At 51.1% G+C, this 20146-nt stretch overlaps 1 protein-coding gene across 1 annotated transcript; it reads right to left on the reverse strand.

Annotated features, from left to right (window-relative positions):
* Nucleotides 1-921: 921 nt before the first annotated feature.
* Nucleotides 922-19874, reverse strand: fscn1a (fascin actin-bundling protein 1a). Its single transcript, XM_082973013.1, has 8 exons — nt 19303-19874; nt 14008-14067; nt 13020-13070; nt 12502-12907; nt 4147-4303; nt 3019-3140; nt 2563-2730; nt 922-1510 (listed from the first exon to the last, which is right to left on the reverse strand). Exons 1-8 carry the CDS (start codon nt 19627-19629, stop codon nt 1302-1304), a joined length of 1500 nt encoding a protein of 499 aa, XP_082829139.1. The 5' UTR covers nt 19630-19874; the 3' UTR covers nt 922-1301.
* Between the last annotated feature and the right edge of the window lie 272 nt (nt 19875-20146).

Raw genomic sequence — 20146 nt, forward strand, 5'->3', positions numbered from 1 at the left:
ATCGAGCCACGCTGCTATTGGACGGGGGGAAAAGTGCACAGCCCCACTAACTTTGGCAACAAATACAGGTGGGTACTGCAGAATGGAACTGTGAGAGGGGGGGAAAGGGAGAGAGAGAGAGAGGGGGGGAAAGGGAGAGAGAGAGAGAGGGGGGGAAAGGGAGAGAGAGAGAGAGGGGGGGAAAGGGAGAGAGAGAGAGGGGGGGGGAAAGGGAGAGAGAGAGAGAGGGGGGGAAAGGGAGAGAGAGAGAGAGGGGGGAAAGGGAGAGAGAGAGAGGGGGGAGAGGGAGAGAGAGAGGGGGGAAAGGGAGAGAGAGAGAGGGGGGAAAGGGAGAGAGAGAGAGGGGGGAAAGGGAGAGAGAGAGGGGGAAAGAGAGAGAGGGGGAAAGAGAGAGAGAGGGGGGGAAAGAGAGAGAGAGAGGGGGGGAAAGAGAGAGAGAGAGGGGGGGAAAGAGAGAGAGAGAGGGGGGGAAAGAGAGAGAGGGGGAAAGAGAGAGAGAGAGGGGGAAAGAGAGAGAGAGAGGGGGAAAGAGAGAGAGGGGGAAAGAGAGAGAGAGGGGGGGAAAGAGAGAGAGAGGGGGGGAAAGAGAGAGAGAGGGGGGGAAAGAGAGAGAGGGGGGGGGAAAGAGAGAGAGGGGGGGGGAAAGAGAGAGAGGGGGGGAAAGAGAGAGAGGGGGGGGGAAAGAGAGAGAGAGGGGGGGAAAGAGAGAGAGGGGGGGGGAAAGAGAGAGAGGGGGGGAAAGAGAGAGAGAGGGGGGGAAAGAGAGAGAGAGAGGGGGAAAGAGAGAGAGAGAGGGGGGGAAAGGGAGAGAGAGAGGGGGGGAAAGGGAGAGAGAGAGGGGGGGAAAGGGAGAGAGGGGGGGGGGAAAGGGAGAGAGGGGGGGAAAGAGAGAGAGAGAGAGAGGGGGGGAAAGGCAGGTGAAGAAAGCCTTACATAAGGACATACCTCCCCCAGCCCTCCCTCCCTCCCTCCCTCCTTTGTCGTGTTCAAGAACAGTGGAAACGTCACAACAGTCACATAGAAACGTACGGTGTAGAATAGAAGAGATGGGATTCATTATCAAGTAAAACAGATAATGGTGTCAAACTCTAGGTGTTTACCCCCCCCCCACCCAAACCCATCTACAATATCGTGGACATTTCACCACACTGAACACAGCCCCCGGGGGTTCTGGGAAGGGGTTAGGACAAGAGTTGAGAGAAAGATGGGAGGGATGGAGAGAGGTCACAGGAGTTAAGGGAGGGGGGGGGGGAAGGGTCGCTGTGCCGCGTTGTCGTAGTAACGGGATCTCTCGGAAAGGGTCAGTACTCCCAGAGCGTGGCGGTCTCCAGGTCGTCGGCGTTGGCCTTCAGGACGCCGGCGTGGTCGCCGTGGAGATACTTCCCGTCGGCGACGGAGCGGATAGCGACCTTGTTGTAGTCGCAGAACTCTAACAGGAAGTCAACGGGGGTGTCACTGCTGCTCACCACTGACGCCTCGTTGCCCACCATCCAGAATTTCCCCGTCGAGTCTGAGGAGAGGGGGACCGTTCAGAACAGGTACAACCAAAATGAGTCAAATAACTATTCTAAAATTTTAAACTGGTGGTTTCCTGGAAACAAGATTATGAATAGTCCTGGATTAAGAAGCATGTTCAGTGGAGGTGTTTTATAATCCAGGACGAGTCCTAATCTGTGTCCTGGAAACATGTTTTATAATCCAGGACGAGTCCTAATCTGTGTCCTGGAAGCATGTTTTATAATCCAGGACGAGTCCTAATCTGTGTCCTGGAAACATGTTTTATAATCCAGGACGAGTCCTAATCTGTGTCCTGGAAACATGTTTTATAATCCAGGACGAGTCCTAATCTGTGTCCTGGAAGCATGTTTTATAATCCAGGACGAGTCCTAATCTGCTCGTTGTTGTCATGGTGAGGCTCCTCCAGTCCATCTGAGCTGTCAGACACCGTCCTCTGGAAAAGGGCAGTCTAACTGCTCGTCCAAACATACAATCCCATTATTTCGTCAGTGTTCATCCGCCCACTTTAAATCCTACAGACATTAGTTTGGGAAGCCAACGGCCAAATCTTCAGGTCTCAGGCAAAGCCTGTGTGTCCATGTATGTCTGTACGGACCCTGTAGGGTCCCTCTCTGAAGGTCAGGGTAAAGTAGTGTGTATACTAACCCTGTAAGCTGTAGGTCCCCTCTCTGAAGGTCAGGGTAAAGTAGTGTGTATACTAACCCTGTAAGCTGTAGGTCCCCTCTCTGAAGGTCAGGGTAAAGTAGTGTGTATACTAACCCTGTAAGCTGTAGGTCCCCTCTCTGAAGGTCAGGGTAAAGTAGTGTGTATACTAACCCTGTAAGCTGTAGGTCCCCTCTCTGAAGGTCAGGGTAAAGTAGTGTGTATACTAACCCTGTAAGCTGTAGGGCCCCTCTCTGAAGGTCAGGGTAAAGTAGTGTGTATACTAACCCTGTAAGCTGTAGGTCCCCTCTCTGAAGGTCAGGGTAAAGTAGTGTGTATACTAACCCTGTAAGCTGTAGGGCCCCTCTCTGAAGGTCAGGGTAAAGTAGTGTGTATACTAACCCTGTAAGCTGTAGGGCCCCTCTCTGAAGGTCAGGGTAAAGCAGTCATAGGAGGAACGGTTGGAGTCCAGGGTTCCCGTGACTTTACGACACCCGATGAAACCGTGTTCCCCACGGAGGACTATGATTGGACGGTTAATCAGCTTCATCAGGAACTCCTCAGACTCACCTGGAAGGACCAAAAAAAAAAAAAACACACATTACCCATGCCATCAGAAAGCCTTTAGGTCAAAGGTTATACTCTCCTCTCCTGGGGTGTTGGGCAACACCTTAGCCCGGTCACTCACTCAGTCTCTCACACTCTCTCACACCCTAGCCTGGGGACGCTCTCTCTCCAACACCCCAGGGAGAAACTGACTAGGAGTTGGTATGACCCTTGACCCAAACCATCTGGAACACCCTGCTGTGTTTATTTTTACTACCCAGAAGGCAGAGCTGTTTTAACACACACACTGACCGGCAACGTCGATGGTAGCGGCTAGCTGGCCGTTCTTCTTGGCGGCAACGTATTTCCCGTTGGCGGCACGGAGGGTCAGCTTCTTACCACAGTACTCCATGTCAAAGTAACAGTTGGCAGTCCTACACACACACACACACACACACACACACACACAGTTAATATAATTCTCAACAGGGTAGAACATTGTAATAACATCTATTACTGGAGCCACCCCTTTATGGAGCAATGAAGCAGGGTGCTGGCCGATATACTGCAGCTAGCTGACGGCTAACAGTCGATATACTGCAGCTAGCTGGCGGCCAACGGTCGATATACTGCGGCCAACGGTCGATATACTGCGGCCAACGGTCGATATACTGCGGCCAACGGTCGATATACTGCGGCCAACGGTCGATATACTGCAGCTAAATTACTGCAGCTAAATTACCGCAGCTAAATTACAGGACCCACACCACCCCGTGGGCGACAGAGCACTCGAGAAACTTGACACCAGCCGTGAAACCTCGAAATCACAACAACCTGAGAAGGTCTGCTGGATCATTACCACTCAGCATTCATATAGAGGTGGTGTGTGTGTGTGTGTGTGTGTGTGTGTGTGTGTGTGTGTGTGTGTGTGTGTGTGGACCTGAAGTCCCCACAAGAAGAGTAAACAAACAAAAAAATCTGACTAACTGGGGGACATTTTGTTAGTCCCCACGAGGTCAAAACGCTAATTCTAAGGGGGTTTAAGTTAGAATTAGTGTTAGATTTTCGTTAGGAGTTGAGGGTTAGGAGTTGAGGGTTAGGAGTTGAGGGTTGAGGTCAGGAGTTGGGGTTTAGGGAAAATAGGGTTTTGAATGGGACTGAATTGTGTCCCCCCCACACAAGGTTAGCTGTACAAGACTGTGTGTGTGTGTGTGTGTGTGTGTGTTTACTGTGTGTTTACTGTGTGTATGGTATGTGTATGTGTGTGTATGGTATGTGTGTGTATGGTGTGTGTGTGTATGGTATGTGTATGTTATTACTTAGTGGAGGCGGTACACTGTGTGTATGTGTGTGTGTATGGTGAGGTGTGTGCATTGTGTGTGTGTATGGTATGGCGTGTGTATTGTGTGTGTATGGTATGGCGTGTGTGTGTGTTATTACTTAGTGGAGGCGGTACACTGCAATCCTCCAGAGGTGGTGAGGGTCCAGTACTTCCCGGCGGCGGTCCGGAACGCGCACTTCCTGTTCTCACGACTCATCTCCACCTGGAACACTTCCTGGTCTCCCTCCTCATCCTGATTGGCTGACAGGTCCATGCCTAGGCGGGGCCAAGAGGAGAGCAGGGTTAGAGACTGACAAGAGGGTCAGGAAAGAACAGAAACGCACTACAGATTTGTAGAAAACATTAAAAACACCTCCCTAATATTGAGTTACAGCCCCCTTTGGCCCTCAGAACTGCCCTATTTAGTCGGGGCATGAACTCTACAAGGTGTCGAAAGCTTCCCACATGTTGACTCCAAAAGCTTCGCCACATATTGACTCCAAAAGCTTCCCACATATTGACTCCAAAAGCTTCCCACATATTGACTCCAAAAGCTTCCCACATATTGACTCCAAAAGCTTCCCACATATTGACTCCAAAAGCTTCCCACATATTGACTCCAAAAGCTTCCCACATATTGACTCCAAAAGCTTCCCACATATTGACTCCAAAAGCTTCCCACATATTGACTCCAAAAGCTTCCCACATGTCGACTCCAAAAGCTTCCCACATATCGACTCCAAAAGCTTCCCACATATCGACTCCAAAAGCTTCCCACATATCGACTCCAAAAGCTTCCCACATATCGACTCCAAAAGCTTCCCACATGTTCTGTCTGGATGTCCTTGAGGAGGTGGTGGACCATTCTTGTTACACACTGGAAACTGTTGAGTGTGAAGAAAAAAAAAAACAGCAGCGTTGCAGTTCTTGACTCAAACACACAGTGCACCTGACACCTACTACCATCCCCCGTTCAAAGACAACAAACATTTTGTCTCGCTCATACACCCTCCGAATGGCGCGCACACACACACTGCCTCATTTGTCTCAAGGCTTAGAAATCCTTCTTTAACCTGTCTCCTCTTCTCCTTCATCTACACTGATTGGAAGTGGATTTAACAAGTGACATCAATAAGGGATCGTAGCTTTACCTGGATTCACCTGGTCAGTCTAATGTCATGGAAAGAGAAGGCATTCTTAATGTTTTGTATACATGTCATGTGTATTATAGACAGAGATCAGGTCTCTATGTGAGACAGCCACTATATATATATATATATATATATATATACACACACATATATACATATATACATATACATACATATACATACATATATCATGTTTATTATATGTATATATGGCACAGCCAGAAGAGGACTAGCCACCCCTCATAGCCTGGTTCCTCTCTACCCAGTACAGCCAGAAGAGGACTGGCCACCCCTCATAGCCTGGTTCCTCTCTACCCAGTACAGCCAGAAGAGGACTGGCCACCCCTCATAGCCTGGTTCCTCTCTACCCAGTACAGCCAGAAGAGGACTGGCCACCCCTCATAGCCTGGTTCCTCTCTACCCTGTACAGCCAGAAGAGGACTGGCCACCCCTCATAGCCTGGTTCCTTCTCTACCCAGTACAGCCAGAAGAGGACTAGCCACCCCTCATAGCCTGGTTCCTCTCTACCCAGTACAGCCAGAAGAGGACTGGCCACCCCTCATAGCCTGGTTCCTCTCTACCCAGTACAGCCAGAAGAGGACTGGCCACCCCTCATAGCCTGGTTCCTCTCTAGGTTTCTTCCTAGGTTCTGGCCTTTCTAGGGAGTTTTTCCTAGCCACCGTGCTTCTACATCTGCATTGCTTGCTGTTTTTGGGGGTTTTAGGCTGGGTTTCTGTACAGCACTTTGAGATATCAGCTGATGTAAGAAGGGCTTTATAAATAAATTTGATTATATGATTTAACGGGTCATTCTGTCATGCAAAGAGCAGTATACACACACTCCACGTCAGTCACGCCAAGTGTGTCATTACCAGAGTTCCAGACGTCAGTCACATACTGTCTGGTCAAGATCAGCAACATCAGAGAGCTGGGATTAGAGGATGTCCTACAGCTGTACGTACACACACACACACACACACACACACACACACACACACACACACACACACCCCCCGCCCCGCCAGGCTACAGCCAGACCCTGCCACAGCTCCAGGGTTTAATCCCCCATGGAATTATGGGTTATAAATCAGTTAGGAGGACACAGCCAGAGGAATGAAAGATTGAGGAGCACCAAAGGTCATTCTTCACATCAGGAGCACATAAAGACAGAAACACAGAGACAGGAGTCAGCTACAGAACACAGCCCCGTCTGGCCTGGGGAGGAGGAGAGGCAGAGAGCCCCGTCTGGCCTGGGGAGGAGGAGAGGCAGAGAGCCCCATCTGGGCAGGAGGAGAGGCAGAGAGGCCCGTCTGGCCTGGGGAGGAGGAGAGGCAGAGAGCCCCGTCTGGCCTGGGGAGGAGGAGAGGCAGAGAGCCCCGTCTGGCCTGGGGAGGAGGAGAGGCAGAGAGCCCCGTCTGGCCTGGGGAGGAGGAGAGGCAGAGAGCCCCGTCTGGCCTGGGGAGGAGGAGAGGCAGAGAGCCCCGTCTGGCCTGGGGAGGAGGAGAGGCAGAGAGCCCCATCTGGGCAGGAGGAGAGGCAGAGAGCCCCGTCTGGTCTGGGGAGGAGGAGAGGCAGAGAGACACCAGGGTCGGTGAAGCCGTGTTGAAACTTCCACGTTCCGTTTCAGAACCTCTCTTCTCCCGTTGAGTGACTCCTGAAAAACGTTACCTCTACCCTCCAGGATACAGCTGGTTCTCACACACACACACACACACACCAACATGAGAACCACATGGTGATAATTGACTGACTGGAGCAGAGACAGCGAGGAGCAGGATGGGAAGGGTTTAACCCAGACCTGAGGGGGTTTTAGAGAGGGTTGGTTGTCTGGGTAGACAGGACAGACCTGAGGGGGTTTTAGAGAGGGTTGGTTGTCTATTGTAACAGGGTAGACAGGACAGATCTGAGGGGTTTTAGAGAGAGTTGGTTGTCTGACGGGGTAGACAGGACAGATCTGATCTGAGGGGGTTTTAGAGAGGGTTGGTTGTCTGACGGGGTAGACAGGACAGATCTGAGGGGGTTTTAGAGAGGGTTGGTTGTCTATTGTAACAGGGTAGACAGGACAGATCTGAGGGGGTTTTAGAGAGGGTTGGTTGTCTCTTGTAACGGGGTAGACAGGACAGGAAGTACTATCCTCTGGAATGTTCCACGAGGAAAACACACCAGCTACTTTTCATACTTTACATCCACTATAGACTTTACATTTAGTGAAAGGTTTTCATAGAGCTACTTTACATCCACTATAGACTTTACATTTAGTGAAAGGTTTTCATAGAGCTACTTTACATCCACTATAGACTTTACATTTAGTGAAAGGTTTTCATAGAGCTACTTTACATCCACTATAGACTTTACATTTAGTGAAAGGTTTTCATAGAGCTACTTTACATCCACTATAGACTTTACATTTAGTGAAAGGTTTTCATAGAGCTACTTTACATCCACTATAGACTTTACATTTAGTGAAAGGTTTTCATAGAGCTACTTTACATCCACTATAGACTTTACATTTAGTGAAAGGTTTTCATAGAGCTACTTTACATCCACTATAGACTTTACATTTAGTGAAAGGTTTTCATAGAGCTACTTTACATCCACTATAGACTTTACATTTAGTGAAAGGTTTTCATAGAGCTACTTTACATCCACTATAGACTTTACATTTAGTGAAAGGTTTTCATAGAGCTACTTTACATCCACTATAGACTTTACATTTAGTGAAAGGTTTTCATAGAGCTACTTTACATCCACTATAGACTTTACATTTAGTGAAAGGTTTTCATAGAGCTACTTTACATCCACTATAGACTTTACATTTAGTGAAAGGTTTTCATAGAGCTACTTTACATCCACTATAGACTTTACATTTAGTGAAAGGTTTTCATAGAGCTACTTTACATCCACTATAGACTTCACATTTAGTGAAAGGTTTTCATAGAGCTACTTTACATCCACTATAGACTTCACATTTAGTGAAAGGTTCGCTTCTGATGGAAACCATTTGGGAATTTTCAGAGGCGCAAGAGGGGGGACTAGAATAGGGAAATCACTATCCAGGAAGTAGGATAGAGTTTATTCCTGGTAACTAAAGTCGCAATCACAAAGATGGTATGACGAGATCATTTATGTAATTATCTACTGCTTCTTTAGCCTGACCCCCAACACCACCACCGACAGGGGGCCGCCAGCCCAGGGGTCTACCCACCGACGGGGGCCGCCGGCCCGGGGGTCTACCCACCGACGGGGGCCGCCAGCCAGGGGGTCTACCCACCGACGGGGGCCGCCAGCCTACCCACTGATTGTCCCCACACACACAATGCCGTGACCTAGTGAGAGGCCAGTCAGTGTATTTGGTCCACCAGTCTCTCTAGCGTTGACAGCCACAACATACCGTTCGTTGTTCTGTTTCTCCTTCTCAGCAGCAGACTAAATGATCGATAATATCAAAAACGCCACTCTGAAGTCATAAAAACACAGCTCCCACAATCTGTTTTAGGTCCTCTGGGTGCAGAGACAGTCCGACTGCAGTCCCTCCATCTCCTGACCTTTAAACCCTGCCGACACAGGATCATACTGCTGCCAGGGGGTTACTAGGAGACTATGTGGGTGTGTGTGTGTGTGTGTGTGTGTGTATGATCTCTGGTCGCTCGTCTTTTCAGTTCGCTGCAGCCAGCGACTAAAACACACTCAACACAACAGGCTGGGTTGAACAGGACAGCAGCTGGGATACATGGGGAGCCAGATCAGTCTGTGTTCTGCACACACACACACACACACCTACTGATTCTTACAGCAGCTAGAGCCAGCCAGCCAGCCAACACCAGCCCACTCCCTAGCCAGAACCCTGCCCCGCTGTAATCAGGAGACTCACACAGGAGAGAGAGACCAGACGAGAGAGCTGATGCAATCGTCATCACACTGCCCTGTCCCCATCTGGACAAGAGGAACAACCATGTAAGAATGCTGTTCACCGACTACAGCATTCAGCATTTAACACCATAGTACCCTCAAAAACCCATCATTAAGCTCAGAGCTCTGGGTCTGAACCCTGCCCTTGGCCCCAAAGAACCTCAAACTTTTACAGATGCACAAATCGAGAGCATCCTGACGGGCTGTATCACCGCCTGGTACGGCAGCTGCCCCGCCCGCAACCACAGGGCTCTCCAGAGGGTAGTGAGGTCTGCACAACGCATCACCGGGGGCAGACTTCCTGTCCTCCAGGACACCTACACCACCAGATTTCACAGGAAGGCCAAAAATATCATCAAGGACATCAACCACCCGAGCCACTGCCTGTTCACCCCGCTATCATCCAGAAGGCGAGGTCAGTACAGGTGCATCAAAGCTGGGACCGAGAGACTGAAAAACAGCTTCTATCTCAAGGTCATCAGACTTAAATAGCCATCACTAGCCTCCAACCGGTACCCTGCCCTTAGCCACTGTTACTAGCCAGCTATCACCCAGTACCCTGCCCTTAGCCACTGTTACTAGCCAGCTATCACCCAGTACCCTGCCCTTAACCACTGTTACTAGCCAGCTATCACCCAGTACCCTGCCCTTAGCCACTGTTACTAGCCAGCTATCACCCAGTACCCTGCCCTTAGCCACTGTTACTAGCCAGCTATCACCCAGTACCCTGCCCTTAACCACTGTTACTAGCCAGCTATCACCCAGTACCCTGCCCTTAACCACTGTTACTAGCCAGCTATCACCCAGTACCCTGCCCTTAACCACTGTTACTAGCCAGCTATCACCCAGTACCCTGCCCTTAACCACTGTTACTAGCCAGCTATCACCCAGTACCCTGCCCTTAGCCACTGTTACTAGCCTCCACCCAGTACCCTGCCCTTAGCCACTGTTACTAGCCAGCTATCACCCGGTACCCTGCCCTGAACTTAACCACTGTTACTAGCCAGCTATCACCCAGTACCCTGCCCTGCCCTTAACCACTGTTACTAACCAGCTATCACCCAGTACCCTGAACTTAACCACTGTTATCACCCAGTACCCTGCCCTTAGCCACTGTTACTAGCCAGCTATCACCCAGTACCCTGCCCTGAACTTAGCCACTGTCACTAGCCAGCCTCCACCCAGTACCCTGAACTTAGCCACTGTTACTAGCCAGCTATCACCCAGTACCCTGCCCTTAACCACTGTTACTAGCCAGCTATCACCCAGTACCCTGCCCTTAGCCACTGTTACTAGCCAGCTATCACCCAGTACCCTGCCCTTAGCCACTGTTACTAGCCAGCCATCACCCGGTACCCTGCCCTGAACTTAGCCACTGTTACTAGCCAGCTATCACCCAGTACCCTGCCCTGCCCTTAGCCACTGTTACTAGCCAGCTATCACCCAGTACCCTGCCCTGCCCTTAGCCACTGTTACTAGCCAGCTATCACCCGGTTACTCTACCCTGCACCTTGTGTCACGTAGAGAGAGCAAAGGGTTGAGGGAAATAGGGATTGTTTTTACCTAAACAAATTAGGGATTTTGGTAACATAACTTTTTCCAGTCAGAAATTGCTGTGATTGTTACAGCTTCGGCAACACTGACAGACAGACAGAGACAGACAGACACACAGACAGACAGAGACAGACAGACAGAGACAGACAGACAGAGACAGACAGACAGACAGACAGACAGAGACAGACAGACAGAGACAGACAGACAGACAGAGACAGACAGACAGACCGGGTCCCAGTCACAGGGAAGAGAGAGAGAGAACGGGTGCTAGTCAGTCATGCGTTTGTTGTGTATTTTTAGCACAGCACAGACCCAGAACAATCAAATGAACTGTGGTTAAGACTCCCTCTAGTCATTTGTGTGTCTTAATTATTTAATCAAACAGTGTGCTTAAAGTATCAGACAGTGTATAGATTAAAAACACGTAGTCTGCCTCTGCCTCTGCCTCTGCCTCTGCCTCTGCCTCTGCCTCTGCCTCTGCCTCTGCCTCTGCGCTCCTAAACCCACTTCCTGTTTGGGATCCATGAAGAAGACAAGAGCTTTTTCCACAGACTCACGGACTGTCCTGTAGCACAACGACATGTGTTGTGGTCACGACCAGACAGCGTCCAGGTCTCATCTCTGGATCACACACAGTCCAGTGTGTTGCAGTCCCTCCCTTGGCATAAATCCAGACAAACGCCTGCACTGTAGCTGCCACACAAGAGGAGTCTCTCTCTCTCCCCCCCTCCCCTCCCACCCAGCCCGGCCCTAAGACAGTGTGTGTGTGTGTGGAGAGAGTGTGGGAAGCATCATCAGTAAACTACTGCAGGGATCACTGGGGCAGAATAGCTACAGAATAACACACAAACACGACAGGCAGGCAGGGTGTCAGAGCTGTTTCTCAGCCAGACACAAAATGGAGCCTCTCCTCTCTCTCAGGCTCTCGCCATCCCTCCCCCTCTCGCCATCCCTCCCTCTCTCTCTCTCTCGCCATCCCTCCCTCTCTCGCCCCCATCTCTCCATCTCCCGCCCCCCCCCCCCCCCCCCTCTCCATCTTGCAGACCTTCTCCTTTCTCTATATGATAAATAAAACATGAGTTGTGTCTCTGGTCCAGGAGGAGGAGGAGGAGGAAAGGAGCTGAGGAAAGAGGAAGAGAAGCTGCTGGGTGTCTGCAGTGCACAGTTCAGAGAACTGACTGATTAAACACTCGCTGCGAGACACAGAGAGACACAGAGACACACAGAGACACACAGAGAGTTAAGAACATACAGATATAGAATACCGCTGTGACCTTATATCATAGGAATAGAATAATCACAACATTATTCTATTCCCTATGAGATACTATCGCAACAGCGCTCTAACAACGTTCTGGGTCCACGTGGGTTAAGACAGAACCAGAACGAAGAGGTCCACCCTCCGTCTTTACAACTTTACCGCCAGGTCTATGAGCAGAATGTTCCCTGGCCTTCCATTACGTTCTGGGTTACCGCCAGGTCTACGAGCAGAAGGTTGTGATGGTCCTACCTCGCCTGGTGGGGTTCTAGTCCTGTTCTAGAAGGTTGTGATGGTCCTACCTCGCCTGGTGGGGTTCTAGTCCTGTTCTAGAAGGTTGTGATGGTCCTACCTCGCCTGGTGGGGTTCTAGTCCTGTTCTAGAAGGTTGTGATGGTCCTACCTCGCCTGGTGGGGTTCTAGTCCTGTTCTAGAAGGTTGTGATGGTCCTACCTCACCTGGTTAGATTCTAGTCCTGTTCTAGAAGGTTGTGATGGTCCTACCTCGCCTGGTGGGGTTCTAGTCCTGTTCTAGAAGGTTGTGATGGTCCTACCTCGCCTGGTGGGGTTCTAGTCCTGTTCTAGAAGGTTGTGATGGTCCTACCTTGCCTGGTGGAGACGTTCCTCTCGTTGCTGGCGGTGAGAACCACCTGAGGGTGACTCTGCTCCAGAGAGAACATCTCATCCTTCCCCACGCGACTAGTCTTCCCGCTCTTCATGGTCCCGCTGGGACCCGACGGAGCCAGGTATCGCCCGGAACAATCCCTGAACGCCACCTTCCCGGAGCGGAACTCCAGCGTGTATCCGGTGGTCTTGTCCGGCGCGGCCTCCAGGCTGCCGTCGTTCTTCAGAAAGCGGTTATCAGACGTCTGCAGGTGGTAACGTTGGTCCAGGAACACCAGGGTGATCAGGGAGTCGACCCCCCACGGGACGTCGCGGTCTATAGAGACCTCGTCCACCTTGGAGGACAGGTGGGCGTAACGCTTCCTGGTCACACTGAAGATGTTCACCTGGACGGGAGAGGTGCAGGGGTCAAAGGGGGTTGTAGGTGTGTTACCTGAGGGCGCATGGCAATGTGGACGCTTCATTTAGGGGGGGAGGGGGGGGTTGTAGGTGTGTTACCTGAGGATGCATGGCAATGTGGACGCTCCATTTTTCAGCCACTGACGCAGTCTGGGAGAGAGACCAAATATTACAGTCCACACACACACACACACACACGTTACAGTCCACACACACACGTGTTACAGTCCACACACACGTTACAGTCCACACACACGTTACAGTCCACACACACACACACACACACACACACACGTTACAGTCCACACACACGTTACAGTCCACACACACACACACACACGTTACAGTCCACACACACGTTACAGTCCACACACACCACACGTTACAGTCCACACACACACACACACACGTTACAGTCCACACACACACACACACGTTACAGTCCACACACACACACACACGTTACAGTCCACACACACGTACGTTACAGTCCACACACACACACACGTACGTTACAGTCCACACACACGTTACAGTCCACACACACGTTACAGTCCACACACACACACACACACACGTTACAGTCCACACACACGTTACAGTCCACACACACGTTACAGTCCACACACACACGTTACAGTCCACACACACACGTTACAGTCCACACACACACACGTTACAGTCCACACACACACACACACACACGTTACAGTCCACACACACACACACACACACGTTACAGTCCACACACACACACACACACACACGTTACAGTCCACACACACACACACACACACACGTTACAGTCCACACACACACGTTACAGTCCACACACACAGACGTTACAGTCCACACACACAGACGTTACAGTCCACACACACAGACGTTACAGTCCACACACACAGACGTTACAGTCCACACACACAGACGTTACAGTCCACACACACAGACGTTACAGTCCACACACACAGACGTTACAGTCCACACACACACACACGTTACAGTCCACACACACACACGTTACAGTCCACACACACACACGTTATAATGTCCATTCGCTCGTTCAGGAAGTTGAAAACCCACCTACCTGGGCAAAGCAGCTGATCCTGTCCTCTGTGCCTCCCAGGTATCTGCCATGGACCTCCGACTGCAGAGAAACACAATATAATATATATCACACACACTACGTAGCCTTATAACCCTCCTTCTGACAAAACAATACCCTCCACACACACTACGTAGCCTTATAACCCTCCTTCTGACAAACAATACCCTCCACACACACACTACGTAGCCTTATAACCCTCCTGACAAACAATACCCTCCACACACACACTACGTAGCCTTACAACCCTCCTTCTGACAAAACAATACCCTCCACACACACACTACGTAGCCTTATAACCCTCCTGACAAACAATACCCTCCACACACACACTACGTAGCCTTATAACCCTCCTTCTGACAAACAATACCCTCCACAGACACTACGTGGCCTTATAACCCTCCTTCTGACAAACAATACCCTCCACACAGACACTACGTAGCCTTACAACCCTCCTTCTGACAAACAATACCCTCCACACGCACACTACGTAGCCTTATAACCCTCCTTCTGACAAACAATACCCTCCACACAGACACTACGTAGCCTTACAACCCTCCTTCTGACAAACAATACCCTCCACAGACACTACGTGGCCTTATAACCCTCCTTCTGACAAAATACCCTCCACAGACACTACGTAGCCTTATAACCCTCCTGACAAAACAATACCCTCCACACACACTACGTGGCCTTATAACCCTCCTTCTGACAAACAATACCCTCCACAGACACTACGTAGCCTTACAACCCTTATCTTCCATATCAGAGAGAAACACAAGCTGTGTGTCTCCAGTTGCGCCAAACTACATTTCCTCCCCAGTTACAGACACACACACACACACACACGTGTTGCCTAAAGAGAGACCGTTACCGCGGTTACTCCATGGTTACCAGTCTCTTCAGAATGTTGAATTAAAACCCCTATTTTTATAAAAAACTTCACCGGTTATACATGTCGTTAGTCCTTTTTTGGCAGAAGGAGGAAGTGGGATTCACAGGGGGAAAAAAAAGTGTTGATTAACCCACTTTTTTGGTTTTTGTTTTGCGTCGGTCGGTTCTGTTGCACGTGATGTACAACACGTAAACAAATAAAATCAACGTCTTTCGAATGAAGCACATTTCCCCCTCCCATAATCCACTGGAAATGAAGCACATTTCCCCCTCCCATAATCCACTGGAAATGAAGCACATTTCCCCCTCCCATAATCCACTGGAAATGAAGCACATTTCCCCCTCCCATAATCCACTGGAAATGAAGCACATTTCCCCCCTCCCATAATCCACTGGAAATGAAGCACATTTCCCCCTCCCATAATCCACTGGAAATGAAGCACATTTCCCCCTCCCATAATCCACTGGAAATGAAGCACATTTCCCCCTCCCATAATCCACTGGAAATGAAGCACATTTCCCCCTCCCATAATCCACTGGAAATGAAGCACATTTCCCCCTCCCATAATCCACTGGAAATGCGTTTGCCATTCGGTTATAAGGCTCTGACACGTCGTGCAAGTGTTTGTCACGTGAGAATTGAAACAAAAAATAATAAAAACTGAAATACAAAAACGAAGTCCAGACCAGCGTTAGTGAGCATTTCTCCTTTACCAAGATAATCCATCCCACCTGACAGGTGTGGCCTATCGAGAAGTTGATTAAACAGCATGATCATTACATAGGTGCACCTTGTGCTAGGGGGACAATAAAAGGCCACTCTAAAATGCGCAGTTTTGTCACACAACAATGCCACAGATGGTCTCAAGTTTTCAGGGAACGTGCAACTGGCATGCTGACTGCAGGAATCTCAACCAGAGCTGTTGCCAGAGAATTTAAATGTTCATTTCTCTACCATAAACCGCCTCCAACTTAGGGCTTATGCCCTCCCAGGCCCACCCAGGCTGCGCACCTGCCCAGTCATGTGATTGACATCCATAGATTCTGGCATTTTCATATATGAACTGTAACAAAGTAAAAATAATATTTTAAATTTAACTCAACATCGGGTCACTGGGCTAAGGTGTTCAAAACACGCTAGATGGCGAATTTGCAAAGGGTGCCACCTATGGACGGCAGGTAGCCTAGTGGTTAGAGGAGGGGAGGCAGGTAGCCTAGTGGTTAGAGGAGGGGAGGCTGGTTAGTGGTTAGAGTGGAGGGGAGGCAGGTAGCCTAGTGGTTAGAGGAGGCAGGGTAGCCTAGTGGTTAGAGTGGAGGGGCGGCGGGTAGCCTAGTGGTTAGAGTGGAGGGGCGGCGGGTAGCCTAGTGGTTAGAGTGGAGGGGCGGCAGGTAGCCTAGTGGTTAGAGTGGAGGGGAGGCAGGTAGCCTAGTGGTTAGAGTGGAGGGGCGGCAGGTAGCCTAGTGGTTAGAGTGGAGGGGCGGCAGGTAGCCTAGTGGTTAGAGTGGAGGGGCGGCAGGTAGCCTAGTGGTTAGAGTGGAGGGGCGGCAGGTAGCCTAGTGGTTAGAGGGGAGGGGCGGCAGGTAGCCTAGTGGTTAGAGTGGAGGGGCGGCAGGTAGCCTAGTGGTTAGAGTGGAGGGGCGGCAGGTAGCCTAGTGGTTAGAGTGGAGGGGCGGCAGGTAGCCTAGTGGTTAGAGTGGAGGGGCGGCGGGTAGCCTAGTGGTTAGAGTGGAGGGGCGGCGGGTAGCCTAGTGGTTAGAGTGGAGGGGCGGCGGGTAGCCTAGTGGTTAGAGTGGAGGGGCGGCGGGTAGCCTAGTGGTTAGAGTGGAGGGGCGGCGGGTAGCCTAGTGGTTAGAGTGGAGGGGCGGCGGGTAGCCTAGTGGTTAGAGTGGAGGGGCGGCGGGTAGCCTAGTGGTTAGAGTGGAGGGGCGGCGGGTAGCCTAGTGGTTAGAGTGGAGGGGCGGCGGGTAGCCTAGTGGTTAGAGTGGAGGGGCGGCGGGTAGCCTAGTGGTTAGAGTGGAGGGGCGGCGGGTAGCCTAGTGGTTAGAGTGGAGGGGCGGCGGGTAGCCTAGTGGTTAGAGTGGAGGGGCGGCGGGTAGCCTAGTGGTTAGAGTGGAGGGGCGGCGGGTAGCCTAGTGGTTAGAGTGGAGGGGCGGCGGGTAGCCTAGTGGTTAGAGTGGAGGGGCGGCGGGTAGCCTAGTGGTTAGAGTGGAGGGGCGGCGGGTAGCCTAGTGGTTAGAGTGGAGGGGCGGCGGGTAGCCTAGTGGTTAGAGTGGAGGGGCGGCAGGTAGCCTAGTGGTTAGAGTGGAGGGGCGGCGGGTAGCCTAGTGGTTAGAGTGGAGGGGCGGCGGGTAGCCTAGTGGTTAGAGTGGAGGGGCGGCGGGTAGCCTAGTGGTTAGAGTGGAGGGGCGGCGGGTAGCCTAGTGGTTAGAGTGGAGGGGCGGCGGGTAGCCTAGTGGTTAGAGTGGAGGGACGGCGGGTAGCCTAGTGGTTAGAGTGGAGGGGCGGCGGGTAGCCTAGTGGTTAGAGTGGAGGGGCGGCAGGTAGCCTAGTGGTTAGAGTGGAGGGACGGCAGGGTAGCCTAGTGGTTAGAGTGGAGGGGCGGCAGGTAGCCTAGTGGGTAGAGTGGAGGGGAGGCAGGTAGCCTAGTGGTTAGAGGGGGGCGGCAGGTAGCCTAGTGGTTAGAGTGGAGGGACGGCAGGTAGCCTAGTGGTTAGAGTGGAGGGGCGGCAGGTAGCCTAGTGGTTAGAGTGGAGGGGCGGCAGGTAGCCTAGTGGTTAGAGTGGAGGGACGGCAGGTAGCCTAGTGGTTAGAGTGGAGGGACGGCAGGTAGCCTAGTGGTTAGAGTGGAGGGGCGGCAGGTAGCCTAGTGGTTAGAGTGGAGGGACGGCAGGTAGCCTAGTGGTTAGAGTGGAGGGGCGGCAGGTAGCCTAGTGGTTAGAGTGGAGGGGCGGCAGGTAGCCTAGTGGTTAGAGTGGGGAGGCAGGTAGAGTAGTGGTTAGAGTGGAGGGGCGGCAGGTAGCCTAGTGGTTAGAGTGGAGGGGCGGCAGGTAGCCTAGTGGTTAGAGTGGAGGGGCGGCAGGTAGCCTAGTGGTTAGAGTGGAGGGGCGGCAGGTAGTCTAGTGGTTAGAGTGGAGGGGAGGCAGGTAGCCTAGTGGGTAGAGTGGAGGGGGAGGCAGGTAGCCTAGTGGTTAGAGCGTTGGACTAGTAACTGAAAGGTTGCAAGTTTTTATCCCCGAGCTGACAAGATAAAAATCTGTTGTTCTGTGACACTTGTTCTGTTCCCCTGAACAAGGCAGTTAACCCACTGTTCCCCTGAACAAGGCCGTTAACCCACCGTTCCCTGAACAAGGCAGTTAACCCACCGTTCCCCTGAACAAGGCAGTTAACCCACCGTTCCCCTGAACAAGGCAGTTAACCCACCGTTCCCCTGAACAAGGCAGTTAACCCACCGTTCCCCTGAACAAGGCAGTTAACCCACCGTTCCCCTGAACAAGGCAGTTAACCCACCGTTCCCCTGAACAAGGCAGTTAACCCACCGTTCCCCTGAACAAGGCAGTTAACCCACCGTTCCCCTGAACAAGGCAGTTAACCCACCGTTCCCCTGAACAAGGCAGTTAACCCACCGTTCCCCTGAACAAGGCAGTTAACCCACCGTTCCCCTGAACAAGGCAGTTAACCCACCGTTCCCCTGAACAAGGCAGTTAACCCACCGTTCCCCTGAACAAGGCAGTTAACCCACCGTTCCCCTGAACAAGGCAGTTAACCCACTGTACCCCGGTTGGCTGTCATTGTAAATCAGAATTTGTTCTTAACTGACTTGTCCTCGTTAAATAAAAGGTCAAATAAACAAAATATGGCAGTGTGGGAACATTAACCCTATAAAAAAAGGTTGTGTAGAACTAGAAATATAGGCTACCGTTTATAATGTATTAATATTCCCTGCTGATATGAAAGATACATTCCTTATGTTTCTGAAACACTACCGCACAGGGCATTGAGGCGTCACTACAAAAACACCCTGGTTCGAATCTTAGGCTGTATCACAAAAAAACGGCGGTGAATGGGAGTCCCATAGGGCGGCGCACAATTGGCCCAGCGTCAGTCCGTGGTTTTTTTAACCGGTGTAGGCCGTCCATTGTAAATAATAATTTGTTTTTAACTGGACTTGTCTAGTTAAATAAATAAAAAGGTTAAATTAAAAATAAATTCAACGTTTAGAGAAAGCATCCGGGCCTTTTATAGACCACCAGTCAGAAGATATAATCGTTAATTACTATAATTAATAGGCGACAGAGCAGTTTACGTCTATAACTGAGGTAACAATACATAGGCAAGTCTTTCTCATGCTTTCAACTCACACCCCTCATCCTCCCTCATCCTACCTGCAGAGACCATCTTCCATCGTCGTGAGCCGTGATGACGAACCGAGTTTCGGGTCCAGAACTCTCACTATCTCCGGTAACGTTCCCGTCTTTATCCACCGCTATGTACCGACCCAGATGTGACTTGAGACAGAACACATTACCGCTAGTTTCTTCCCCGCTTCCTTGCTCCAGAGTCCAAATCTGTTTCTTCTTTAAACTCGTAGCCGAAGCGTTGATTTTAAAACCGAACGTTTCAGCGGTTAAATATTTATTCCCGCAGTTGATCAAACCGAACTGGATCTGAAGCATGTCGCTGGTCCCGTTACTCGCTCCGTTACTACACATGATCAATCAATCTCCTCCTCTCGGTTCTAAACCGGTCCCGGTTACAGTGTATCGGGTGTGTGTTATTTTTTTTCTCCCTGATCAACGAGGATTCGGTGGTTCCCGACGGATGCACTCTTGTTCCTCCGCCTCGCCTGTTTCTCTTTGTTTGGGAAGTGTCTGAAAGAGGGAGGATACGGTGTGTCGGTATGGAGAACGCGCAATTTCTCTGTGCTCTCGGCCACAGCATGCGCTCCGCGACCCAGCTGCGGTATTTATAGTGATTGGTGACGACAGACCTCAGGTCACTCCCCTCTGGATACAGCCACGGATGCATCTCAACAGTGGGATGAGGCGCTCCTCTCCTCTCCCCTCTCCTCTCCCCTCCCCTCCCCTCCTCTCCTCTCCCCTCCCCTCCTCTCCTCTCCTCTCCCCTCCCCTCCTCTCCTCTCCTCTTCCTCTCCTCTCCTCTCCTCTCTTCTCCTCTCTTCTCTTCTCTTCTCCTCTCCTCTCCTCCCTCTCTCCTCTCCTCCTCCTC

This window comes from Salmo salar, chromosome 03, assembly GCF_965601325.2.
Source record: "Salmo salar chromosome 03, fSalSal1, whole genome shotgun sequence".
Lineage (NCBI taxonomy): Eukaryota > Metazoa > Chordata > Actinopteri > Salmoniformes > Salmonidae > Salmo > Salmo salar.